Source organism: Arvicanthis niloticus, chromosome 10 (genome assembly GCF_011762505.2).
Source record: "Arvicanthis niloticus isolate mArvNil1 chromosome 10, mArvNil1.pat.X, whole genome shotgun sequence".
NCBI classification, from domain to species: Eukaryota; Metazoa; Chordata; class Mammalia; order Rodentia; family Muridae; genus Arvicanthis; species Arvicanthis niloticus.
In genome coordinates, this window is record NC_047667.1 from 50,669,238 (window position 1) to 50,696,416 (window position 27,179).

Consider the following 27,179-nt stretch of genomic DNA (forward strand, 5'->3'; position numbering starts at 1 on the left):
AAATATACAAGTTAACCTGTGGCCTCAAAATATCTGGAATCTTAATCCAGAGATTTAAGAGATGGTTTATTTAGAGACCTGAGTGACACCAGAGATAAAGGAAGTGAATAGATAAATAGTGGGCGGGGAAATATTGAGTGTGTCTCTTCCAATCCTAGCTTATACATTCAGCAGGGAACGTTCTTCTATTGTTAATTTTAGAGGAGTAGATGACCATTGTTTGGGAAAACAGGATGCATGCTACCCAAGATCCCATCCACTCCTGGACTTGGATTAGTGATCGAAGAGTGACTGAGAATGCCAGCAAGCACTAGGGGCTAAAGATACAGCATGGGGCTGAGTCAGGAAAGCAAATCCCGTTCAAGGCAGATTTCATGTCCTGGTTGAAGTGACTCAATTCAACTCCTCCAGGAAAAAAAAGGATCAAAACAAATTGATCAAGACAATCCTGGTCTCATTCTGATTTGCCTTACAGGACGTGGTAGCTGATATAACTTTATCCGTGTCCACATTCTTTACCAGGAAGGCAGAGGCTGCGACCTCCCACACGCAAATGGGTTGATCATTTAGTCTTTGGCTATTCTAGCGAAAATGAACGTGCGGGGAGAACAAGAAGTCAGCGGATATTGGAGCTGGTAATGCCATCACGTTTGTAGCCTTCTCTTCCTCCTTTCCTCTCCCGCAACCCTCTCCTCTCCTCCCCTCCCCTTTTCTCCGCTTCACTTTCTTCCCTCCTGTCGGTCCTCTTCAGTCTTGTACTTTTCCGCTGAATTATGATTCCAAGTTTTCCATCTGAAACATTAACCCTTAATTAAGTCTTAAGCGTGAATCACCATGATTTCTGACAAGTTCACCAGCAGCTAAGACAAAAAAAAAACAACAACAAAAACAAACAAACAAACAAACAAAACCTCTTGGACAACAGGCCAATCAAGGTAGCCAGGATTCCGAGGGGAGTCACAACCGGAAAAGTTCTGGTTCCGCCTCAAACTCCTCTCCTCCCCCTCCCCGCCCCCTTACTTGTCTGAAGCCAAAGGTGGCCATTTTGGATTCGGGCGGAAGTGAACTTAAACGTGGCCGGTTAAAAACCCAAACATTAAAACTGGGACACCCCTGCAGTCGAGCTGAAAACACACCGAGAGGTTTCTCTGCAGCCGGAGCCGGCTTCCGGGAGCAGGCGTGAGGAGCGGGCTTCCCTGGCGCCCACACCTAAACCCGGCGCGCGCCTTCGCCGCACCTGTGCGGCCGCTCTAGCTCGGTTCCGGGTTCGCGCCTCGGTGGTGGCGTCGGAGGAACTGAAGGCCGGTCTGTTGACCCGCTTCCGGGCCCTTGTAGAGCCGCCTGAGCCGGGTCCTCGGAGGTGACTGTCGGTGGAGGGACGGTGGTCTGAGCGTCGGAGCCAGCCGCGGGCGCAGAGGGAGCGGAGCCGCCAGCCTCCTCCCGCCGCCCGCAGGTAACCGGGAGCCGTGCGGCCTGGGCGGCGGGGCGGGAAGGGAGCGGGCGCGGGGGCGCCGCTCGCGGGACAGCCAGGGGCGACCCGTTGAGCGCTGCCCCGGTTTGTTCGGGGTTCCCCTCTGCCCTGTGTCTCGGGTGACCCCCGCCGGCCGAGGCCAGTGGGGGGCCAAGAGGCCGGGCCTGCAGTCCAGCGGGAAGGCCGCGCGGTGCAGGGTCCCAGACAAGCGTCAGCACTCTACCCCGGGGACTTGATGTGTAGAATAAAGATAACACGTATCTCCCCCAAGGTCGTTTTTGCTGAGTTCTGGGATCACTGTTACTGCTGGCTTCAGGGACTGGTGTGTATTCTGAGCTGATGACAGACCTCGGAGTACTTTTCGTCCGAGACTATACATGGTTTTGCTTGTCAACTAGCACAGTGCGGTTGAGTTTCTGACAGGGGACGTCCATGGCTGAGGCAGATCAAAGCACAGGGCTGTTATGCCAACAATAAATATCTTTAGGACTCTCGGGCAAGTCATAACCTTTGGCTCTGTGAAGCGAAGGGAGCTAGAACCGAAGAGAATCTCTACTGTTGGGAGAACTAAGAGGGACATATTTTTTTCAGAGGATATGTGATATGTGGTTGAATACCTAGGCAAGGGTGCTCCCAAACCACAGATGGTCCCTTCAGAAGCTTCATCTGAAGCCAAAGAAATAAAACAGATGGAGGGAAATCGATAAAAGACAGCTATGGTGTATAGTCACATCCTAGACTGTCAACTTGTCGTTTCATTATACAAAGTATAAGTGGTGTATTCAATAAAATGCCTATGCTATATTAGAATATCCTTTTTCTACCTTCATGTGACTTTCAAAGCTACCTGGCACTATTTCATATTTTCCTTCTTACTTCCCAAACCAAGAAAAAAATACTTGGGAGTTGGGAGTGTTATTTATGTCTTGCATTTCAGTAAGTTCCTTTCAGCTCCGTTCTGAAGTTTTCAAAGCTCCGTTGATGTCAGTAGCATTCCTGCCTCTTAGATAGATACAGTTGTGGGAAGAACCAGAGTGACTGCTTTCGGTGTTCTCAGACCCAGTCCTCACCACCTTTTCCCTTCTGTATTGGGCACAGAACTCTGTACAAGGCATTCCATTCGCTCCAGGGGAAATTGAGCCTTCCCTTTTTGAAGGTGCTCTTTCTTAGGGTCATGGGCAGCATATCACTGTGAAAAAAATGACTGGTTTTAGTATCTTCCTAATATTTTTGTAAATGGGAAGGCATCATCTGTTTGTATTTATAGTGTTGAATTAGGGCTGATAGATAGTCTAAGGGCCAATATTCCAACAAGGGCTTGTCCTACTATTGGAAATAGTTAAGCTAAGTGTGCATTGCCCTGCCTCTGCTCATAGCTCCCAGATCTCAGTGACCGCAGTCTCTCCTCAGGACTAATGATGATAGTCTTGATTTTTCTGCCAAGAAGATACTCACCTGCTCTGTTTTTCCTTTACTGTTTTATTAATTTTGAAAACTTTTATTTTGTAGTGAACCAAGAATGCAGTTTAGCGCCACATACTTTTCAAAGCAACCCTTCCCTAACTCTTGCCTGCGCTCTCACTGGTGTCTCAAGCAGGCATAGGGTAGAAGTGCCACATCAGGGAAGCTGCAGACTCCAAGAGGCTTAGTCAGTGAGGCAGTGGAAAAACTGGCTTGGAAACCAGCTGGTCATCCTACAGGCACGGAGGATGGAGGGTGCATGCGTGTTTCAGTAAAGCAGCCGTTCCCCCAGCCTGTGCCACTCCCTTCCTTGGCGCCTGCCATGTTTTTGCTCCCACTGGGGCCATCCTTTGCCATAGCCCAGCTCCACCTCATGGTGCCCCAGCTTCAGATGTGCTACTAGTGATAAAGAAAAATGTTGCCTAGTTCAGATCCGTGGAGGAGACAGTGGTCTGGCCAGCCTGCCCCTCCATTCCGGTTGTGGACATTGGAGATAGTCTGTGACTTGACTGCTCTTTGACCAGGAAGCAGGAGGAAGGCTCTCACTGTGCAGGGACCACTGCACCCATCCCCACATGAGCAGAGCTACTTAGTCTGCATGCTCTGCTTTTCTCTGTTGTTCTAATAAAATGTGGCTGTTTCTTTTAACTGAGGCTGTTGGATTTTTGGTATTGTTTTAAATGTCATTCCCTCTTTATATGATATTTTTTATTTTTTGGAATTACACCTAATTACATCATTCCCCTCTTTCTCTGTCCTCCCTCCAACCCTTTCCATGCATCCTCCTTGCCATTGCTCTCTCAAATCCTTAGTCTCTTTTTCTTTAATTGTTACATTTGTGTGTGCTTGTAAATACAGAAGTACAACCTGCTCAGTCTGTACAATGTTGTGTGTGTGTGTGTGTGTGTGTGTGTGTGTGTGTGTGTGTGATCTTCTCAATGCTGACCACCTGGTATTGGATAACCAGCTGGGAGCCCTTCCCTTTGGAAGAAAGCTTGTCTGATTCTTAGCATCCCCTGGGTATCTGTAGTTCTTTGGCTAGGGTTGAGGTTGTGTGAAATTTCACCCTTTTAAGTTAGCTTGTCCATTGGTGTCCTCATTGTTTGGGTCTTATTTAGGCAGCCATGTTAACGAGATTGTCTTAGTCTCTGACTTCCTAGTAGATACAGTCTCACAACAAACTTCCTGTTCCTCTTGCCTTTACAAAGCCGATCCCTGAGGTTAGGTGCAGACACTGTGCTGCAGGCTTATCAGCTGGGACTCGGCACTCCAGCCTCATGTTCTCTGCACAGTGATTCTTAAGAGAGAGAAACTGAGCTTAGTGCATTTGCTGAAGAGCAAAATTCTTACCTGTGTATACTCCTGGATTTTGAAAAAGCCAACCTTCTCTAGCTTTTCACCCTCATGCTTTCTCATTCCTCCTACTGTAACGTGTATGCATCTATACACACTTTAAATGCAATGATAGGCACGCATTTTAGCAGCATTACGTAGTAGGTTACATAGATGGCTCTTCTTCCAAGTACAAGGAAAACCCAAGTCAAGAGATTTGTGTCATGATTACGGGATTTGTATTTATCTAAAGGCTACTTTACCTTTAACTGAAAAATTTTACAAGCCTTTATAGATGTTTGTGTGTTATCGGGTTTGGGGAAGGAACTACACATGACTGTTGGTACTACACAGTTTCTCTGGAGTTGTTGTTAATTAACAAGCATTCCTGCTAACTTGCTGTTCATTGTATTCTCAGACACAGTTGGGAGTGAGTGCCTGTTAATGGTCACTTTGGGGAAACTTGGCCAGCCTGGCTTATATTGCAGAGAGAGATTCAGCGTCTCAGTTCATTTACTACTTTGTTTGTAGAGCTGTCTGGATTTGAGGAGGAGCTGCAGTACTGCCTCGGGGCAACAGGGATGGGATCAGAGAACAGCGCTTTAAAGAGCTACACACTGAGAGAGTCTCCGTACACCTTACCATCTGGACTTGCTGTTTACCCTGCCGTACTGCAAGATGGGAAACGCGCTTCAGTGTTTGTATATAAGCGAGAAAATGAAGACAAGGTTAACAAGGCTGCCAAGGTACCGTGCTGCAGGTGTCTCAGTCGCCTTCATTACGGCCACATGCAGGAGGATTTTAGGATTTGGTGTTATATAAAAGCAGATATCCTGTTTCCAGCATACCTTCACTACAGCCAAAGACCTTCACAAAACTCACTGTAATGGTTTTTAATCACGCTTTTAATGAGAAAGGTAGGCAGCCATTTTATGTGGCTAATCTAAGAGATGAGATTAATCTAGTTTAACAAAAACGCTGCTCAGTGTTGATATTTTAACTGATGTGTTGATGTGCTTGAAGATAAAGTATTTTAAGAATTTATGGGCTGGAGAGATGGCTCAGCAGTTAAGACCACTGACTGCTCTTCCAGAGGTCCTGAGTTCAATTCCCAGCAACCACATGGTGGCTCACAACCATCTGTAATGGGATCCAATGCCCTCTTTTGGCTTTTCTGAAGACAGCAATAGTGTATTCATATACATAAAATAAATAAACTAAAAAAAAAAAAAAAGAATTTACATTATCTTTCTTGCCCTGAAACATTATAATGTCACAGCATTTTTCAAAATATTTTTAATTTTTGTGTCTGAATGCATTGCCGTCATGCATGTCTGTGTACCATGTGTCACTTGGTGCCAGGGCAGCAGATCCCATGGAACTGGAGTTACAGGTGGTTGTTAGCTGCCATGTGGAATCTGGGAATCAGACCTGGGTCCTCTGCGTGAGTAGCCAGTGCCCTTACCTGCTGAGACATTTCGCCTTCAAGCCCTTGTCCCAACATTTTTAATTTGTGTGTTAGATTGGATGCCACAGAAAGAATGTTTATCTTGCCTCTGGTTCTTTGTGAGAGACCTTACAGGATCGTTGACTTCTGGAGGCCTTCAGTTTTTGGCTCCAGTAAGAAAGCTTTTCTTGGCCCTGGTCACTGCTGCCTTTGGTTGAGATTATTAGTGCAATCAGTTTGCTATTTGGTTCCATGTCAGGGGATATTGACAGCTTAGAAGAAAATGACTTGGGCTGATGATATGGCCCAGGGTCTTAGAGAACTCATATAACATGGTGAAGCACATGATCTATCCTCAGCATTCACACATCAAAAAGGAAAACAAAACAAAACAGGAAAAGAGAAAAAGGAAAAATACTACAGAAAAAATATGACCCCCATCTTGTAATAGTATTCAGTAAATTAGCCAGTTTTCTTAAAGAAAGCAAGGCCATGTGTTGGTAGGTCCTTGGATATAACCTACTTTGCGTATTGTCTAATTCACATCATCTTCACAAAGTTTCTAGAGAGAAAACAATACTTGAGTTCATGAATTAATTCTTCAGTGTTTGCTGTAGTAGGAACAGGAAGTTTTCAGTTTTAACTGATAGCTGTTTTGATTGAATCACTGTGACTTTCTTTAGAAAAGTCAATAGATGTAGAACACCTCTTTTGTCTTTCCTGAAGTCTGGGGAACACAGGGAGGTTGAAAAGACTCTCAGGGAAAGCATGGCTTTCATTACAATGTGTGTGAAGCTGTAATGAATCTGGTTTGAGTCATTAACTTCATCAATTCTTCTATTTGTTTTAAAGCACTTAAAGACACTCCGTCACCCTTGCTTGCTAAGATTTTTATCTTGTACTGTGGAAGCAGATGGTATTCACCTCGTCACTGAGAGAGTGCAGCCTCTGGAAGTGGCCTTGGAAACCCTGTCTCCTGCTGAAGTCTGTGCTGGAATCTATGACGTATTGCTGGCTCTTATCTTCCTTCATGACAGAGTGAGTGATTTGAGTCTCCCTCACAGGCGTTGATAGGGATTGAAGCAACCATCTGGGAGGTGGTACTTGGATAACACTGGGAGAAACAGAAAGAAATTGGAAGGAACAAGAGAAGCCTCAGATAGTGTGTGGGATCAGCAACTAGTTCTCTGTCCCTGAGCACAGATTATGTAATTTTATTTCAGCTAACTGTCATAGACTTCTTGTTTTAGGTAAGCCCTTGTCTAACTACAGCTGCAGCCAGTGTTTGTTAAGAGAAGGCTTTGGCAGTAATGCTACAGACCAAAGTTTCTGTTTGTTTTCAAAAGTTCTACTCCATTTTAGCTTTCAAAGGAAGAAATAGCCACTCCTTAGGAAGAAGCAGTGTTTGCATTTGAGTGGGTGAGTCCAGTGGAGAGACAGCCCATAACAAGCTGGCGTAGCTTTTGTGCTTGGCTCTGGTGATGTCTGGGCTTGACGTTGCTTCTGTTTATTTGTCATTATTTCTGAGCTATTATTTTGTGGTGTTTACATTCTGAAGTTATTGTTATACACACTGGCACCAGGCTCATCTTAACATCTTAAAGCTGTTTCTGTCAGTGGGAGATTGGCTTTCCAAATGTCATGTGCAATTTAGAATTTCTTAGAATTTCAAAGTCTATTGATGTTCGCAACTAGAATTATTATTAATGCTTCATTGGGGAGGAATAATTATAATATATATATATATATTAGAAAAGCAACAAGATGAGAGGAGCAGGTTAAATGTGCCCCATCCTTGAGTCTGCCTCTTCCTCCAGAGGTGACTGTGGTACTCAGTGTATTATTCCACTGCATATTAAGCAATATGTGTATGTTTATTCTCTTTCATTCCCCCGAATGGAAGCATATTATACATATACACTGAGAGTTTTCTGTATTAAGATGCATGCACATTGGGTCATGTGGGTAGCATATTTACTGTACTTTTTGTTTACTGGACTGATTCCTGGTTTGAAAAAGAAACTTAGTCAACTCTGCTCTCATTCTCTCCCTTCTTCATATTTATTTGACTATGCTACTTTTTTTTATATATATATAATTTTAAACTTGATTGTTCTGTGGCCTGTGGGAAATTTCTTGTGGTTCTTATCATTCCATTATTCCATTTTCTTCTTCTGATGGTTGTTTTTTTTTTTTTTTTCTTTTCTTTTTTTTTTTTTTTTTTTTTTTTTTTTTTTTTTTTTTTTTTTTTTTTTTTTTTTTTTTTTTTTTTTTTTTTTTTTTTTTTTTTTTTTTTTTTTTTGCCTACTGACTAGCAAGTTTTCAAGTGTTCCTCATAGAATCTAGACCAGAGAACTTTAGGAGAGAACGTGACATAATCTTGGGAGCTGAGATACGTTTTCTGTAAGGTATTGGAAGCAAGTGGTCCAGGCTTTGAAGACTCGTGTTAATTTTAAGGACATGTGTGGCTCCTGATCCCCAAGAAATGGGACTGACAGCATCTGTGCATTGGCTTTAATGTCTTCCTTAACCTGCCTGCCAGGTGGGTGAGCTCGCCAGAGCTCCCTGTTGTCTGCCTTTCCCATTTTAACCACATCTGGTTTGTTCTTTTAAACAGCTCCATTTGCTTTGCTGCAGGTGCCAAGGATCACACTGATTTGTCTGTGGTAACTAGTATTTAATTGTTTAAAACCTTCAACTATTGGGGTGCCAATCTTCTTCCTCTTCTATTTTTGTTTCTTCCCCCCAGGGACATCTGACACACAACAATGTCTGCTTGTCGTCTGTTTTTGTGAGTGAGGATGGGCACTGGAAGCTTGGAGGCATGGAGACTGTTTGCACAGTTCCTCAGGCCACACCAGAGGTAAGTGAGGTGGTAGCTGTCTTCCTCATGGAGGAGGTGACGGTGACTTGGGATGGGGTTCTTCCCCGGGTACTTTTCTGCATGGTTACCATGATTTCAGGCTTGAAGACGTGAACTGTTTGTTAATGCCCAAGTTCAGAAAGTTAAATTGTAATGGTTATCCCTCAAAGAAGTAGAGGTTCATGTATTTCCTTCTCATTTAGTTGGTCAGGAACCTAAGGCTGAGAGGTAGCAGTCTATTGAGACATGTAAGCCAGTTGCCTGCCTCTCTGGTTTTTACAAGTTCTTGTGCCTCATTATGGCTTGTGCTTACTGCTGAGATCAGCCCTTTGTTTCTCTCTTCCATTCCAGCAGTTGAGTGCTTTATTTTTATATCTTTTCCTGGAATAGTACATGTCTATTATGAGGCCAGAGGTTTTCATTGAACAGTGGCTAAGGTGCTGTGTCAGTACACTGTGCTCTATTGGACTTGTGGGCTGAGTTGTTGATGCCACAGTACTTGTATAATTTTGTCTGACATGTCTGTACATTTCCCTGCTAGTGCACAAGGTGCACTGTTCTCCAGTTTGTTTCTCTTTACCATTTGTACTCTTTTTAAAAGGAAAAAAATGTGCCACTCCCTTTATAATATCTCTGGGAGAGTAGTTGTGTGTGTGTGTGTGTGTGTGTGTGTGTGTGTGTGTGTGTTCTATAGGCCAGAAGGGGCTGTCAGATCTTCTGCACCTGGAGTCAGGCACTTATAAGTTACCTTACTTATATGGGTGCTGGGAACTAAACTTGGGGTCTCTGGAAGATGAGCAAGTACTCTTAACTGGCCTCTCTGTGATGTATTGGCTCAGTCTGTCTTCTTGGGCTGTTTCTACACTTAGGCTTGGTAATGGAGCATGAGCTGGTACTCCAACCTGATGCTGCCAGTTCTGTATTCTCTCATTACTTCTGTCTGTCTCTGAATTTACCTCAAATCTAATTAGCATGTAGTTCACAGCATAAATGCTTTGCCATGGCATATACACAATGCCTGCCCATGCTACCTCAGCTCTGTTTAGCACCCTCAGTTCCTGAGCTGCTGCCTACCTGGGGCAGCTCTGAGGCTCCCCTCTCTTCTCTGGTTCGGTTCTGCTGCTGGACTGTCTTCTTCCTTCCCAGTTTGCCCCTAGAAAATGAAACCCATGTAAGGTGGAGCCTAAGTCCCATCTCTGAACCCTTCCCTATCTGGAAGAATTAATCACTCCTTCTAGGGTCTCATGGCACTACGTTTATTAGAATTGTTAGCTTCTCTCTGGGTTCTGAGCGTTGCCTGGAACAGGGAGCTATTGCATTCACTGCATATTCCTCGTGCCCTGAATGCCGTTTTGGGCATGTAAGCTTTTCAGAAATAATGTTGAATAGGTGTACCTGTTCCCTGGTGTAGGTTTTATCTGTACAGCCCACAGGAGCCTCAGATTTTATCTCTTGACAGCAAAACTTAAGATTCCCATGATTTAGTGGTAAGTTGTATGGCTTCCTTGCTTTTCAAAAACAGGATCTCACTGTGTTGTCCAGGCCGGTCTTGAACTTACTGGCTCAAGTAACCTTTCTACTTCAGCTTTCTTACTAGCGAGCACTACAGGCATGTGCCACATCTGATCAAAACACCTTTTAGTCATTAATATCTATGTGGGAAAATGAATAGGTGCAGGAACCTCTGACAACAAAGGGTGTCTCTTAAACCCACTGAGCCTTGTGCTGTGCTGGGAACTATATTCACAATGAATTAGGACGTCTTTTCTGTTGTATACTGAATATGTAGCATCGTTTGAAAGGTTCCATTTCTAGCTCTGCTTCTACTGCTATTGCTTTTATAGATTGAGCTAAGAGATTAATTTACCAAATACGTATATGAGTTATTTTAAATTGTCTTTCTGTCTAGTTTCTCAGAAGTATCCAGTCAGTAAGAGACCCATCATCTATTCCTCCTGAGGAGATGGTAAGTAAAGCCCCTTAGTGCAGCTGTAAGTCAGACTCTGTTGTGCAACGGAATGCAACCCTTAAAAGAACAAACCGTACCAACTCCTCTGCTCATTCCCTACTAAACTATAAATTATAGATGCCTCATGATGCCTCTGGTGTTGCAAGTGCCCGAGATTACTATCCCAGTTAAGGATCCAGCTTACAGCGTTGTTTGTATCAAGATGGAGATGGCCCAGTGTGCTCAGAGATGGTGTTTATTTCATGATAAACCATTGCTGCTTTTCTGAACACCATAGTTATTGGGGAGCAGTAACCTCATCCTCTTCTGTTTGTCATCTCTGCCACTCGTCTTCCTAGCTAGTCTCCAGCTGGAATTCTGTGACACATGGAAGAGTGCTTGTTACTGTCATGGTGAGGAAAGACCATTTAGTAGTAAATTCAGAAGCATCGCCCTTACAAGCCCTAAAATAAGTGCCAACCTTCAGATTGTTAATATTCTACAGGAAATGCAGGCCCAGCTAGAAACTTAAGGTTTGCAATCTCAGACTCAGTAAAATCTGTTTTATACACATAGATTATGAAAAAGTTGAAAAATAAAGTATCACTGGGCGTGACAGGTTATAAGGAAAAACATTGTTTTATGATCTTTGTTTTCATGATGTACATAAATACCTATTGTGTATATTAGACTGTGTACAATATTATATTTTTAAGTCTTTAATAAGCCCAACAACTAGTAGTTCCAAGTCTCTCGTGTTGGAGAGAGACCTGCCATTTCATTGGCATACAGTGTGCACCTGTTTGTCATACACTCTGAACTCATAATTCCTAAAGCCTGTGGAGTGTGGTACTGTGAAGTTAAGTTTGAGAATAATAAATACAAACGTGGGAGAATGTTGGAGACAGCTTATAAATCAGGCCCTCTAGTTCTAATAGTCTTTAATGCATTTAGTCTCCAGAATTTTCAGCCCTTCCAGAGTCCCACGGACACGCCCGGGACGCCTATTCCTTTGGAACGTTGGTGGACAGCTTGCTCCCCGTCTTTAATGAGCAGGGTGAGTTGGAGTCAAACTGCTGCATGCACAGACTAAGGAGGAAAGGCATCCCTGACCCGCTCTGCATGGGAATCCAAGAACTATAGTCTTTAGTACAGTGGGAAAGCTGCCGCCTACCACACTGTTATTCAGACAAACAGCAACAGCAGAAGTATGAACAACAAAAAAGAATTTTAAGTAGGAAGCCCTTTGCCCATGGCTATCCCTGCCATATGTGGCTATCTCCTGGCTACGTTACTGAGTTGTCTTGCTGTGAAGACAGGCCCCAGTGACTGAGCTGTGCTAGCCTGAACAGTGAGCACAACTTCAGTGGTTTTATTAAATTAATTTCAAAATCAGGCTTTCAAAGGCTTCATGCTTTCAAAACCATTACTTTTTTTCTATTATAATTGACTTAGTGTTTTTTCTTACATGCCCTCTTAAGCATAGGCTACTTACAGACAGTTGTCTGCTCCCTTCATCTTCTCTAATTGCATGCTGGGCAGCCTGTGTCGGCCTCCTGGGGTGGACTCTAGGACACTAACTCTGCACCTGTTACTGTGGTGGGTGCCACATTTGATCCTTTAGTGGCCTGTCTCACTCTGCTGCCACTTCCTGCAGTGCCAGTATAGCTTCTACCAGGATGTGCAGTCTCTGGTGCAGTACCTGCTGGCTGTCAGCTTGAACCATCCCTCCTAAATGTTTGAGAATTAAACCCTAAAGCTCTAAGGCATTGTTGGGTTTGGTTTTTTTGAACTAACTACTCTCCAACACACCTATAATGTTGGCAAATATGTAAATGAATTGAAAATACAGACATTTAGTCAACTCTCTTGAGAAGGGCCTACCCAAAAAGAGCCTTCACACCTTCCACCTTTTGAACAGTCCTTTTTGGATCCGAGGTGTGTTAACAGTCAGGACATGAGAGCACTAGAAGGGGAGGTGCCGGGGCAGTGAGGGCTGTGCGGACAAGACAGCTTTGGATGCCCGCCAAGGTGTTTGGCCTAAACGCGCAGACGTCGTGTAGCAACAGCCAGAGCTCTGTTTGCTTGGGCTTTTACAGGTTGGTTTTTGCTCTCATCAGTCTCCAGCTAGAGAGGTCCGAAAAGAGGGAGAAGGCCTGGAACTAACTGTAGCTCTGGATTTCAGTTTCAGCGGATGTTCTCTCCAGCTTCCTACAGACCCTGCACTCAGCTCTGCTGAATCCCACACCAAAGGCTCGGCCAGCACTCAGCACCTTACTGTCCCATGATTTCTTCAGGTGAGGGCATCATTCGACATGCTAGAGAGTGAGTGGTGGGGGGAGGGAGAGAGATTGTTTGCCTTTTAGGTTTCTATCACAGAAAGGTTTAAAAATTCTTAGCTGTCATGAAGGAATTATATCCAGATTCATTAGGAATTTTGATTATAAAGCCTGTAGTCTGTGTGAAATAGTTTAGAGTTTGAAGTGAATTGAAAAAGAAGACAAAGCAGATAAACATGGCCTCACCTTTCTGTTGCCACTCTCTGAATTTGTCTTGTTGAGACGGGGCAGGCTTGTGTTTGATCTGGCAGTAGGCAGTTCCCTTCATCTAGAGGGAAGGGTACAGAATAAACACTCCCTAGTTCACAGATGGTTTTGACCTTCAGTGTTAGTTTTAATTACATTTTTCATTTCTGTAACCACAGATCTTGTACCCAGGTTAGTTCCATGTTGTGAGTTTTATTAACAAAGCTAACCGCTGTTTCTTAAACAAAATATCTTTATGTGTTTCTACTTAAGAGAGTTTGGAAGGAATCTGAGTAGAAGGAAGGCTACTGCTGTCCCAACGAAGATGAGGCGCCGTGTGCTGTGTGCCAGGGTGTTACTGAGTTAGTGCCTGTAGTTACCACACGTACAGTTGTCATTTATGTTTCTGAGAAAATGTTTTGAACTTTTCCCAATATAACAGGTTCCCTCCTCTATTTATAATTTCTTAAATTGGCAAATAGAATTGTATGTATTTGTGTTTATAAGTCTTTAAACAATTCTCATTATTAATGTTTTCTTGTATTTGTAGGTGATTTTTAGAAATACCTTATTTCTTACAATTTAGTCTCTACAAAGATAATTCATTATAGTAAGTTGTTACTGCTACATGTAATGCAAGTTCTTTAAGAAATGTGTAGTAGTACAGAGGGAAGAAGTCATCAAAGCACATTCCGGCCACACCTCGGACTTCCCTCTGTGTGGCACGAGGAGCAAACACAGAAGCAACGGGATGGAGCTGGCCAGCTCCCTCCCTGAGGCAGCGCACTTCCGTTCAATGAGAGCACGTGTGCATTAGCTCAGCTGCTGGCGAATGGGGAGACACTGCAGGCTTGCACGACATGGCTTTGGGATGCACAGGTCCACTTAGATTTGACATGAATTTTTAAATGTTTTTCTTTTTTTTTTTTTTGTTTTTTTAGGCTTAAAAAATTGAAACTCTGTGACAAATGTTACAGCCTAGAAATACCAAAGGAGGAAAAGGATGCAGTGAACACATAAAATAAATGTAGACCCCCTGTGTGTCGCTTAGGGCCGTGAAATGTAAATAGCTTGTCTCTTATGAGAAGTTTATGATTGTGAACACTTACATTTATAGTCCACATATGCTACCATTTGCCTGAGAAATGTAAGCAGACATAAAGATGTGGTATTAAACCATAAGTGCAAATAATTCACTGGAGCACAGCTTGCTGGTTCACTGGAGCACAGATTGCTGGTGTGCTGCAGCACTTCACATGTCACCCTCAAACAGCACATAACATGTCATCTTGACAAAAGCAGAAAAATGGCTCACCTAGTAAAAGGTGGTTTCTTAAGTTTCTGGTATATTTTCCACTGTCTTTTAATTTATCCACCATAGAATAGTATGTTTTAATAGACTGTTTGCAGTAAAACTGTTGATCAACACCAGGCTAATGGAAATTAAGTTTTGGCAAAGTTGAAAGTAACATGAATTTTTATGTGGAGGAAATCATGGAAGACGGCCTTAATAATCAGTTGTCCAAGAATCATGTGTAGGGCCGGGCGGTGGTGGCGCATGCCTTTAATCCCAGCACTTGGGAGGCAGAGGCAGGCGGATTTCTGAGTTGGAGGCCAGCCTGGTCTACTGAGTGAGTTCCAGGACAGCCAAGGCTACACAGAGAAACCCTGTTTCCAAAAAAAAAAAAAAAGAATCATGAGTAGGTGTCAGCATGAAAATGAAGGCAGTACCTGTGCATTCTGTGTAGGTTGCCAAGCTTGTGTGCTTAAGTGCTGGGCAGTATGGTAGGAATATGGTAGGATGGTATAGTAGGATATGGTAGGATGGTATGGTAGAGATATGGTAGGATGGTATGGTAGGATATGGTAGGATGGTATGGTAGGATGGTATGGTAGGATATGGTAGGATGGTATGGTAGGATATGGTAGGATGGTATGGTAGGATGGTATGGTAGGATATGGTAGGATGGTATGGTAGGATATGGTAGGATGATATGGTAGAGATATGGAGGATGGTATGGTAGGATGGTATGGTAGGATATGGTAGGATGGTATAGTAGGATATGGTAGGATGGTATGGTAGAGATATGGTAGGATGGTATGGTAGTTGGTAGGATGGTATGGAAGAGATGTGGTAGGATGGTATAGAAGAGATGTGGTAGAATGGTATGGTAGGATATGGTAGAATATGGTAGGATGGTATGGAAGAGATATGGTAGGATGGTATGGTAGGATATGGTAGGATGGTATGGTAGAGATATGGTAGGATGGTATAGTAGGGATATGGTAGGATGGTATGGTAGAGATGTGGCAGTATGGTATGGTAGAGATGTGGCAGTATGGTATGGTAGGATATGGTAGGATGGTATAGTAGGGATATGGAGGATGGTATGGTAGAGATGTGGCAGGATGGTATGGTAGGATATGGTAGGATGGTATGGAAGAGATGTGGTAGGATGGTATGGTAGGATATGGTAGGATGGTATGGAAGGATATGGTAGGATGGTATGGTAGGAATATGGTAGGATGGTATAGTAGGGATATGGTAGGATGGTATGGTAGGATATGGTAGGATGATATGGTAGAGATGTGGCAGGATGATACGGTAGAGATGTGGCAGGATGGTATGGTAGGATATGGTAGGATGGTATGGTAGGACATGGTAGGATGGTATGGAAGAGGTATGGTAGGATGGGAGCCATGCTGTCTTAGAACAGAATAGTTTACAGGTTTGGGACTGTCTGGACTCTTTAGAAACTAACCTTGCCTAGGTGCAGAAGTCAGAAAAATAAGAAAACACTGGTGACTTCTATAGAAATTCCATTTCCTAGGTCCTCTTTAGTGTTTTCACTTCACCACAGGGGACTTGGGAATCAGCAGCTTCTTTGAAATGGTAGTGCCACTTCTCCCAGGGTAGTCCCCTTAACCAGTGTCCTGTGACAGTGACAGTGAAAACACTGGGAAAGTGTGGTCACTGCTGAAGCCTGAGTCCACCAGCAAGCGCCTTTCCATTTTTGTCCTCTCACAGTAGGCTCCTTCCTCTAGGGTCACTCTGTTGTATTCCTCATAAGCACTTTGAATCTGCTGTATGGCTTAGAGGGTGTTTCCTCATTGCAAGTCTTGTTATGGTCTGAAATGATGGCTTTAGTACTTACCATGCCTTTTACCTTGTTGTCCTGCTTGGTTTTTTTCACATTTAGAAATGATTTTCTAGAAGTTGTGAATTTCTTGAAAAGCTTGACATTAAAGAGTGAAGATGAAAAGACTGAATTTTTCAAGTAAGTTCAGAAAAAACCTTAAATTCACTCCCTTGAATCAAACCTATGTAATCATGTGAGTGCTATAGGGATGAGTTAGACGTAGGACTTCAGTGGTTATTGACCTCCCTACACGTCATATTTCTACCATGCCTCAGGAGTCAGTCCTAGCAATACAGACACATCTACACTGGTAACTTTTAAATGTAAAGGTGGGTGCCAGTTTTGCTTTGCTGGGAGGTGGATAGAGCTTTTCTAGACAGAGAAACAACAGAGTACGTGCACCAAGCTTGGTAAGACCCACTGTGATGTGTGACAGATGGCAAGCAGCTGATTACTGCTGGCAGGCAGACTTCAAAGCAAAGGTAAGTGGTCTTCGTATGGCAGTCAGACTATTGATGTGATGTATACACAGTGAGCTGCTTGCCTTGAAGCCACAGAGAGTGAATGGCACTATAAGATGGCTAGAAATCTCCTTGCTGACCACTGTTTGTGGGGACCGTTAGATCTCATGAAGCTTGGATTGGTTACTATGTCAGAATTCTGGCACCAGTGAGGAGTTGATGTGAGAGTGATGATGGACCAGTGAAGGAGATACTGAGATAAAAAAATAGACATGCTAGAACTAGGAGAGGGGAAGGAGGAGCACTTGGAGTTGCAGTAAGGCTGGAGACTGAGCCAGTGGGTGGAGGGGAAGAGGATGTTAGAGCAGTGGCCAAGAAAAGCTGTGTGTTAGTTAACACTAAGCATGTAGCAATTAAAAGGAAAAACAAGAAAGAAAACCAAAAAACCAATTTTCGAGGAGCAGATGAAGCAGATGCATGGCAGACACCATGAGCTCAGGTGTGTGCCGCACTGGGAGGCTATGGGAGAGCCAGAGTGAGAAAGCAAGCAGGCGGCATCACCAGATGGGAGGCTCACAACATTGGTTCCTCATTTGTCCTCAGATTTCTGCTGGACCGAGTGAGCTGCCTGTCAGAAGAATTAATAGCGTCAAGATTGGTGCCTCTTCTGCTTAACCAGCTGGTGTTTGCTGAGCCAGTAGCTGTTAAGAGTTTTCTTCCCTATCTACTTGGACCTAAAAAAGGTGATTTTTTTTCCTAGTGTTACTAGTTATTAAGAAGTTTGGCAGTTATTAATACAGTTTTTTGTGTGGAGTAATATTACAGTATCCTAAAGTTAAATGTTTGGTATAAAGGCACAGAACAGTTATTCCTCTCTAATATGATAGCTTTAACTCAGGTACCAAACCCACAGGTAAATATGGAACATCTTACATCTTCCTGGAGAGCCATATTTACCACAGCTAAGTGGTTTTACACATACATACATACATACATACATACATACATACACACACACACACACACACACACACACACACACGAATGTAGTATGGACATACATGACCTTTTAATAGGTTAAGGCATACATCTTCAGGTTATCTTTTCAGTGAATCCTTAGGCCTGTGCTTCCTAAGTTACTGAAAGCAAACCATATGTGTTTTGAATAAAAAGTTTGAACAATCTCCAAGATCACTTTATTTCTTGGAACTATAGGTTGCTTTTTGTATTTTTGTTTTTTCCTGAATGTGAAATGAAGCAGTTGCTTTGAAAGTTTGTCTTTAGATAGCAACACATCAGGTTAGAAAATGTATTATTAATATACGAAAGAATTTAGAGTTAAGTTGGATCCTGCTTTGAGAATTCATTTTCTTAAATAAAAAAAATTTGAAGGAAAAATTTAGTTTTCTGTGTATGAGTATTATAATTTCATGTATGCATGTGCCTTATATGCATGCCTGGTTTCCATGGAAGTCACAAGAGGGCACTAAATCCCCTGGAACTAGAGTTAGGGATGGTAGAACCACTATGAGTACTAGGACCTGAACCTGGGTCCTCTGCTGTCGGTCGGTACAGGGCTCTTAACCAGTGAGCCATCTCTCCTGCCTCGCAGAGTTGATTTTCTTAGATGATGTCACTCCTGCAGATATTATGGGTAGTTATTTCAGTTTCAAATTGCATTTAACTCTGCATTGAATGTTTTTATTTTAGTAATGAATTTTCCTTATAGTTTTCCATCCTCTTACTGTGGATTTTAGAGAGAGAAGCCATGAATCATGTCAGTGTCATTAAAGGTTTGATTTGTGCCAGACTCAGTAACCAGGGAAGGAGCAGGGTAGAGAGAATGCTTGAGACAGAAAAGCCTTTAAGTCATTTAAACCCAGAAGAAACACCTTTAGAGAGCAGCTTAGAATTTAGACAAATACATAAAATACGTAGAAAGTTCTGGACTCAGTTGATGAATTATGTTCTTTATCTTTTCACTGAACGACTGTTCTGTCTGTACCCTCTGATTTGGGGTAGAGAACGCACCAGGAGAAACTCCTTGCTTGCTCTCGCCAGCGCTGTTCCAGTCACGAGTGATCCCCGTGCTTCTCCAGTTGTTCGAGGTTCACGAGGAGCATGTGCGGATGGTGTTACTGTCCCACATCGAGGCCTATGTGGAGCACTTTACTCAGGAACAGCTAAAGAAAGTCATCTTGCCACAGGTCAGAACCAAGTTGGCAGTGGGAATGTGTCAAACCTTGTAAAAGCAGGATGAGGAGAGACTGAGCAAAGGTGCTGCCACTGTAGGGAATGAAAGGAGAAGGTTTTCAGATAATAACTCACAAAGACTTGAGACAGCAGGTGAGTTTCAAAGTTACTAGGATACAAAGGGCTGAAATTGTATTTTCAGTCCAGTTTTCCTGACAAATGAAATAATATGTTTAGTCTTAGTCTGTGAACAATTATGGTTCTGTGTGCTAATTCTTAGAGGTAAATGAATGAGAAGACAAAGTCCTAAGCAAACTTATGGCCATTCACTAGCATTTGTGGGATGCTTTATGAACATAAAATATGATTGTCCATAATTACATTATGTTTTTTGCCATGGAGGGATTTGTTATCAGTGATTTTCAACCTGTTTGGCTACCATAGGGAGCATTAGTATTTGCTCACCCAGGCTTGCATTCATTTTTTTTTATACTATAAAAAGTTATCACAGAGGCATGAATCAAAACAACAGAAATTTATGTGAAAATCTTAAGAACTAAAGTGTGAAGTCAAGGTACGACTGGTCAGATGTAGCCACTTCTGAGGGCTTGCATATTGTAAGACTTGATGCTCCCAGCAGCAGTGCTTAGTGTCTCTTGTTGAGCAGTTGTATCAGGCAGTTCACACCCATTTTCATGGAGCTTTTGCTCTAGGACTGGCTTTTGGGGGTCAGGGGAGGTTGAGTGAGACTATGGTCTTCGTGTATAGCAGAGCCTGGCTTCAAACTGATAGGATTTCAGGTGTATGTTACCTTATCTGACTTTACCTGGCACAGGATACCAGTCATCCAAGTTTGAGCTCATGCTAACCCAGTAGAAGCTTCTCTAAAGGTGTTATTGGTAAAGAGTTTTTAAAGCTACCAGCCACATGGTATTTTTCAATTTATTTTCTAATGAGATTAATACTTCCTGTGTATTCAAGGAGCTCATAAATGACAAAGGGTTCCTTTGGGTGATGCCTTAGATGTCAAACATTTCCTTAACTTTCATGGTTCTTTGTATTAACAGTGAGTGTTTAGGACTTTTGACACTTCACATGATATTAGCTAAAGCTTTGGGCCTCAGGCTGACTTATCCAAACTTACTTCCTGATACCTTGGATGGCTGATAGGCTAGACTTAGCAGGGACCTCAGGATACCCAAGTTTTTCTCTTCAAACTCTTGAGGAGTCTAGGTTCTTTTCCTACCCCACTCGCTTAACTCAGTTACTGTAGCATGGGCTGACACATGGTTGTAGAAGCATGTTTCACTGGGGAGCTGACTCTTTGCACTTAGCTATGCAGGAATGAGTGTCAGCCTGCATGGTGTCAATTTAGAAGAGAAATGCAGTGCCTGACCCTGAAATAGATGTTACAGGCTGAGTCCAGAGACTGAGTTGGGTGCTCAGCATGTTAAAGACAACCAACTCTCATAATTTAGGAAACTGAATTATTAGTAAGTGTTAAACAACTACTAACTTCAGTAGCTAATTTTTGGTAACTAGTTACAGAGTAACTGGGTCAAATTTTGTGTGCCATAAAGTAGCCATGTGGAAGACAGGGCAAAATCTGTTGAATAGCTCAGTTAAGAGAAAACAAGTGATGGGGGCTGGGGGTAGGACTGGCTTTCTCTACAAAAAGGTATTGAGAACAGACTGGGCTTAGGTGGACTGTCTTGTGAGTAGTGTATTAAATGATAGAAGCAGGCCCTTGTCTAAAGCTTTCCTTCCAGGAAGTGATTGGTAAGTTACTACTGGACTACCACCAGGTCTTATTAGAATGCCTTGATCTTACACAAATGAGAATTAGCCACAAATACATGATTAATTAGTCCAGTCATACTGAGAATTACTACTAAAACTATGGCAACTCAATATTCTAATACAGAACAAAACCTGCCCCAGTATCTTCTCCATGGGTCTCCTTGTTAAAGGTGCTTTTGGTTGCATATAACAATATCCCTCATTGTTTTGGTGTTAGATAACCGATGTCCATAACTTGCCATAAGTAAGGTTTACTGTCCTTATTTTAAGAAAACTGGACAACTAGTTCTGTGAATTGCAGCTAGATGACTGGTGAGGGACCATAATTAACTCAGCCAGTGGACAAGTGTTAAATATATTATATACAAAGCTCCTATGGACGCTTCCCATTTGAGTATAAAGTTAAGAATTAGAATTTAGACCAGCAACATAGTTGTCAGTCCCTTGTCAGAATGAGCTGAGTGTGCTCTGCAGAGCAGTGTTACTCCTGCACTGGTATGTTCTATAATGAAGAAAAGTGTGAATACTTATACTTGAAATTGTCATTTGTAGCAGTTGTTTTTAGTTTCCCGTGTATTTCAAAGGGGCTCTATCTGAAAAAATACATTTGTATGTATGGGCCTTCATTTTTGTGCATACATACCTTCCACAGCTCATGCATGGAGATACAAGGACAACCCATGGGAGTCAGTTCTCTTTCCACCATGTGGGAGGATCCACATGGTCTCCAGGATTCAAAGCAAGAGCCTGTACCCACAGAGCTATCTTGCCAGTCCTGGTGTTTTGTTTTCTTAAGTAGCAATCCATGATGGACTGGGAGGGATGCATATTGTTTCCTTCCCTTAGAAGGTTGGAGAGCCACCAACCTTAGAAATGAAATGTTGTTCATTTGAACAAGCATGACTGCAGGCCAGTCGGTCCTTTCCAGGTAATGGTTGTCTACACTTATCCCCAATTTTGCTCCTAGGTACTACTGGGCCTTCGTGATACCAGCGATTCCATTGTGGCAATTACTCTCCGTAGCCTGGCAGTGCTGGTGTCTTTACTTGGACCAGAAGTGGTTGTGGGAGGAGAAAGAACTAAGATCTTTAAGCGCACTGCTCCGAGCTTTACCAAAACTAGTGATCTTTCCCCTGAAAGTAAGACTAAAAATTATTTTATTAGGTTTTTAGTATTATATAATACAGGGTTATGCTGAAGTTAATGGTCAAAAAGCATGAGCAAAGTTGAATTTCCCTTTTCAAACTTGTAGTGGGTACAGAGTGACCTTTAATGGCTTAGTGAGAATCCTTTTTTGTAAACCCACGAGACAGGTAACTGTTTACATACGATTATTTTAATGATGCTGTGCACAGGTTTATTATTTTCATGTATTGCATATTAAGTGTGTTTCCAGGTCAATGCATAAAAGCTACCTCACTTTCATACCTGCCTAGTATTTCACTGAATTCAATTGAGTGACTTATAGTGATGGCTGTTATATCTGCTGCTAGATTTTTAATCAGTATGTAATAGTATTGCTATAAATACTTACATATGCATCTTTATTATGTGTGGTCCCACTCCCATAGGAGAGTCTCAGAAGTAGACTTTGTAGGTTAGAGGATATATTTGAATTTTAGTAGGGACTAAAGACTTGTTCTTTTTAACACTAAATACTTAAGTTACTTTGTTAAACTATTGGGTAAAAGATATTTTTGAATACTTCAGGAAATCTTTCTTTGGTTTGTTCCCACTGTATTCTATGTGGGAGGTAGTGCAAGAATTTTGTATCAACAAAATTAACCTTTTTGCTACTTTGTATGACCTTAAATAGGACCTTGATTTCATTACAAAATTCTGGGTCTCTAATGCAGTTCCTTGGCTTGTAGTGACCTGCATTACAGGAACTGCATTAGACCCTGAAAGCTGAGGGTGAAGAAGAGAGAGAGGTGTTATAGAGAGCTGAAGCCTATGACAATTGACTCCCCTTACTCTAGCCTTAAGGTAGGGGAAATATTCAGCTGTAATTTATAAATCTTTGATAGATATCCAATCGTGAGTATAAGCTTTCTGGTAAATTGTTAAGACTGCTTTCCTCACTCTGTCAAATACTCATAGCATAAAAGTTAGCTTTAGTGTATAGTTTTGTGGTAGTAAGTCATTAATATTGTTAGTCTTGTACTCATAATAGCCTTTTATTCTTAAAAGGAAATTAGAATCATGGTCTCACACTGCTACCAGGGCAGTTTTAAGGACCAAAATTTTATCTATGTATTGCTTCATAGTTCTTTTCCCATCACCAAGTGGTGACAGAACCTGTCTTTAACCTCCAGAGACAGGCAACCCATTTAATAATGGTTTTTCGTCAAATATTTAATGATGTTCTTTTATCTGTGCTACATAGACCCATTTCCCTTGACTTGCTCACCAATCATGTGCCAGATGTAAGCACACTCCTCTTCCTTCAGGTTCTCCCATGCATGTTGTCTGCAGCCAGCAGAGTCGGATCTCAAAAGTCTTGGAGAACCCTTCTTCTAATGTATTCCCTAAATTGTTTTCTGGCAACATGCCTCTCAACAGCAGGAAGCACATACAGGAAGAATATTACAATAATCTTTTACAGACAGGTAAGAATTTCAACTGTGTTTCCCATTGCTTTGAGCTATTCCTGAGAATATTAAGCTTAAATTTTGAAAATCAAGTACACTTTGGAATTCCTTTCTCGTTTTAGCTCTCCAAACTGTTGGTTATATATCCAACCCCTTCCACATAGTAAGTTAACATTACGTGAATTCATTTTTGTATCAGATACTTTGGTATTCTGGTGCCTTCTGCATCAGAATATACCAAAAATGTAGAGTTCTATAAGATGTTAATAAAGACATGTAGTAAAAAAAAAGTTAAGTAGGATGGGAAACTGGAGTAAACCTGAATCTCTCAACACCTGATGACATTTGAGAAAATCTGTTTCAGACTTATTTGGGGGCCAGACAAATGATGATGGTTCAGCAGTTAAAAGAACAAATTACTCTTGTAAGGGACATAACTTTGGTCCCCAGCACTGACCTCTTAACTCCAGCTCCAGGGATCCAATTCTGGCTTCTGGGGGCAGTTTACTCACATGTGTACACCCACCCACCCACCCACCCACACACACACACACATAATTAAAGATGAATCTTTGAACAGTAAAATGGGCTGGGGAGATGGCTCAGGAGGTAAAAGCCCTTGTGGCAAGAGGCTAGTAAGTAACCCAAGTTCAATGCCTGGAACACACATAAAGTAGAACCAGCTGCACACCTGCACTATATGGCATGTATGCACCCAGATCCCTTTCCCCACCCCCAGTAAATAATTAAAACAAAAAAACTTACTTGAGCACATGTTTTTAGGTGTAATTACTACCAAGGATAACAGTGATTCTATTTAAGAGACTTATGCCAACAGGTGTTTGGACATTTAGTCAAAGATCTAAAGATCAGTTAATTACAACATGGTATGCTTTTAAGTTAAGTGCCATGTGTATTTGGAGAATTTATCTGGCATCTTTGTTATGTTCTACCTAACTTTTGCTAGTGTTCATGGATATTTCCAATTAGACCTACTTATTGCTTGCTCTTAACACTTAATGAGACTAATTCTTGAATATATCCATAGGTGATCAGTTTTCTCACACTGTTAAATTCCCTATGAATGGACTCTCGGATGTGAAAGACACTTCAGAGGACAGTGGAAACCTCCCCGCAGGTTCTACTAAGCCAGAGGAGTGGCCTGACTGGAGTGAGCCGGAGGAGCCTGTTCAGCAGACTGCCAGTATTCACATATGGCCTCGAGAACCCTGTGATGTAGCAGAGTCCCAACACACAAATTTGAACGTAGAGGAGCTGTCCTGGGATGACTGTCAGTCTAGCTTTGGTACTGAAGTAAGCACAGCAGCTAGAGCCTCTGCTCTCATGCTTGTTACCTCAGGAGAACAGAGGCCCACTGCGGCTTTGCTTCCTCTCACTGAAGAGTCGCAGCCTTTGCAATCCAGTCCTTCCTCAAAGACCAGTCAGAGACAGCATGAGGAAGTCAAACCACCCCAGGTGTCACAAGAAAGACCCCTGAAGGTTCGATCAGAACTTGGTTTAGGAGAAGAGTTTACCATTCAAGTAAAAAAGAAGCCAGTACAAGATCCCGAGTTGGACTGGTTTGCAGATATGATTCCAGAAATTAAGCCTTCAGGTACTTTTCTTATTTTGCCTGAACTAAGGACAGAAGTGATGGTCCCTGAAAAGGATAATGTCTCACCAGTGATGCAGTTTTCCTCAAAGTTTGCTGCAACAGAAATGACCGAGGTGAGTTCATTGTTTGTATTAAATGTGCTAGTGTCAGGGTTTCTCTCAGAAGTCCTAGTTAGCAATAAACACGCAGTTTTATCAACAAAAAAAAGAGTACTACACAGCTGGCTAAAAATGATCAAAGTAAATAAACAATGCAACCAGTTCCTAGGAAATGATTTCATAGTGCTGCAAAAACAGGACTAGTCCTTTAGGCATGCCCAACCTATTAACATGATTCAGTACTGTCATCTACAGTGTTCATGGTTCAGACTTTACAAAAAAATCAAATTACCAAAATAAAATTTTGGGGTTGCAGAGATGGCTCTGTGGTTAATGGTATAGGGTGTTCTTCTAGAGGCCTGCCTGGGTTTGATTGCCGGCTCTAACTCCATTTCCAGGAGATTCAATCCCTCTGACCTCTACAGGCACCAGACACAAGTGGTGCATAGATATATGCATGCACATCAAATTAAATAAAATACAAATCCATTTTACATCTTTTGTGTTGTCCCTGTGTATAACTGTCCTTGGCCACAGCAGGCCACACCTGGATCCACCTGCTACATGATTAACTCCTTGATAGAGGAAAAGATTTCACTGGACTGCAGAGTTACTTCCCAATGGGTGTGGTTTTTAACATCAGAACCAATGCAATCTTGCTTTTAACTTTTGGTTAGTTACAGCTTTATCTTTTCTTATAAGGCATTCTCTCTGGGTCATTTTTAAATGCTTGGTTTTTCAGATGTGTATACAATTTGTGTCAGACAGCTAGTGTCAGTGTGTTCTGTTGCAGGGAGAGGCAGAAGGCTGGGAAGGAGAAGAGCTAGCCTGGGAAGATAACAACTGGTGACAATAATGAAAAGCTTCAGAAGAATGCTAAAAGAATTAATACCTCAAAACAAGCTGCATGGATGTAAAACCCCAAGGCAGCTTGTGTTCCCCAGACCAGGAGCTCTTTTTTTGCAGTCTGTGCCAACTCAAGCAGAGACCAACCTCAGGTTGCTGACTTAAGTCCTGGTGGCAAAAGGCTCTTGGTGCCAGATTCCCAGAGAAAGAGCTGTGTGCACTTGACTGAGGCCAGTTTTCATACAAAGCAAATAGCTAAAGAAGTGCTTTTTTCCAGGACAATTCTGGAAGTAAAGAAATAAAAAATTCAAGCTGGTAAGCTTAATTTTGTGCCATTTCTTTAAAAATAAAAGAATAAATTTATTATGAAATAACTTACTGGGAAAAAAAAAAAAAAAAACAACCACACTGTAAATTGTAACTTCAAACTGCTAAGGCTCCTTGGGCAGTTTGTTTACAGTTTGTCATCCGAGAAAAGAAAGATCCCTCTCCTTTGGACCTGAGCAGTTACTGTTTCACCTGTATTACAACACTGTACCAAAGCTCTCAATGAGAAATATCCACTCCCCTCCCTATCTTGTTCTCTATGTCAAATAAAGATTATTTTCACATTTACAAGAGCTCTTTTATGTGCTATGAAAATATACAAACATAATGTACATTCACAATTTGATTTACAAAACATCCAGGCAAGGAATCTGAGGAGTCAAACCAGTTCTGTCCAATACACAGTCCATTCATAGTTTACCCTCTAAGCACACAGCATTTTAGCTTCTCAATCCTTTCTTGCAGTGCCTCCAGTTCTGGCAGCAGCCAGGCTGGAGCAAGAGAGCGTTTGAGTAAAAACTCAGTTGTCTCCAAAGCCCTTTCTGCAGCTTGGAATATTGACCTGTATTCTGCTTCAAAGAGCGATTCCTGACGGGCTCTCTTTGTGCAAGGCTGCAAAATAAGGAAAACATGAAAGAAGTAATGCATAATATTCATTCTAAACATAATGTAAGAGAAACTGTAGTCACAGGACCATGAAGAAGGGCAGCCTTCCCATCTATATTAATAACCACCGATATGTGCTAACTACTCTCCATGTAGTAATTTGTATGTGGAAGACAAGGAGAATCATCCTGTGTTAGGCTTCCCAATGATAAATGCTGTCTTGCCTAACAACTATCCATGAGTAGTCTTTAAAAACATTAAGGAAATAAAATGTTAATTTCCTAGTAAGTTTGTAAATGCTGAGAACCGTAATAGGTTTCAACATGCTTTTGGAGCCAGTTAAGGAAAACTAAGGCTCAAGACATCTTGCATAGAGGGGGAAGAGGAACTGAGGTGAAACCCAGATATATCTAATAACTGGTTTTTCAAACAGAAGTCACAATTTAAATTCACAG

The 27,179-nt window shown here is 42.1% G+C and overlaps 2 protein-coding genes across 7 annotated transcripts in view; one reads left to right on the forward strand and one right to left on the reverse strand.

Annotated features, from left to right (window-relative positions):
* Positions 1–1,252: 1,252 nt before the first annotated feature.
* On the forward strand, positions 1,253–26,409 carry Scyl3 (SCY1 like pseudokinase 3). 4 transcript variants are annotated; one of them, XM_034513020.2, is made up of 14 exons: positions 1,253–1,453; positions 4,796–5,010; positions 6,564–6,749; positions 8,461–8,574; positions 10,484–10,540; positions 11,477–11,579; positions 12,708–12,819; positions 16,248–16,325; positions 17,252–17,391; positions 18,671–18,855; positions 21,609–21,780; positions 23,092–23,250; positions 24,281–24,960; positions 25,739–26,409. In XM_034513020.2, the coding sequence occupies exons 2-14, from the start codon at positions 4,846–4,848 to the stop codon at positions 25,793–25,795; spliced, it is 2,208 nt and encodes a 735-aa protein (XP_034368911.1). In that variant the 5' UTR covers positions 1,253–1,453; positions 4,796–4,845; the 3' UTR covers positions 25,796–26,409. The 4 variants fall into 4 exon arrangements, with proteins under 4 accessions (XP_034368911.1, XP_034368912.1, XP_076797620.1 ...); XM_034513021.2 differs by having other exon boundaries at positions 1,324–1,453; positions 4,796–5,181; positions 25,739–25,941; XM_076941505.1 differs by lacking the exon at positions 1,253–1,453 and having other exon boundaries at positions 4,871–5,010; positions 6,625–6,749; positions 25,739–25,941.
* Firrm (FIGNL1 interacting regulator of recombination and mitosis) overlaps positions 26,403–27,179 on the reverse strand; it is a 41,441-nt gene continuing 40,664 nt past the window's right edge. For all 3 annotated transcript variants that reach the window (XM_034513023.2, XM_076941502.1, XM_076941500.1), the window contains one exon: positions 26,403–26,730. In XM_034513023.2, coding sequence (XP_034368914.2) covers positions 26,536–26,730 — 195 coding nt within the window. In that variant the 3' untranslated portion in view covers positions 26,403–26,535. The remainder of the gene's footprint in view (positions 26,731–27,179) is intronic.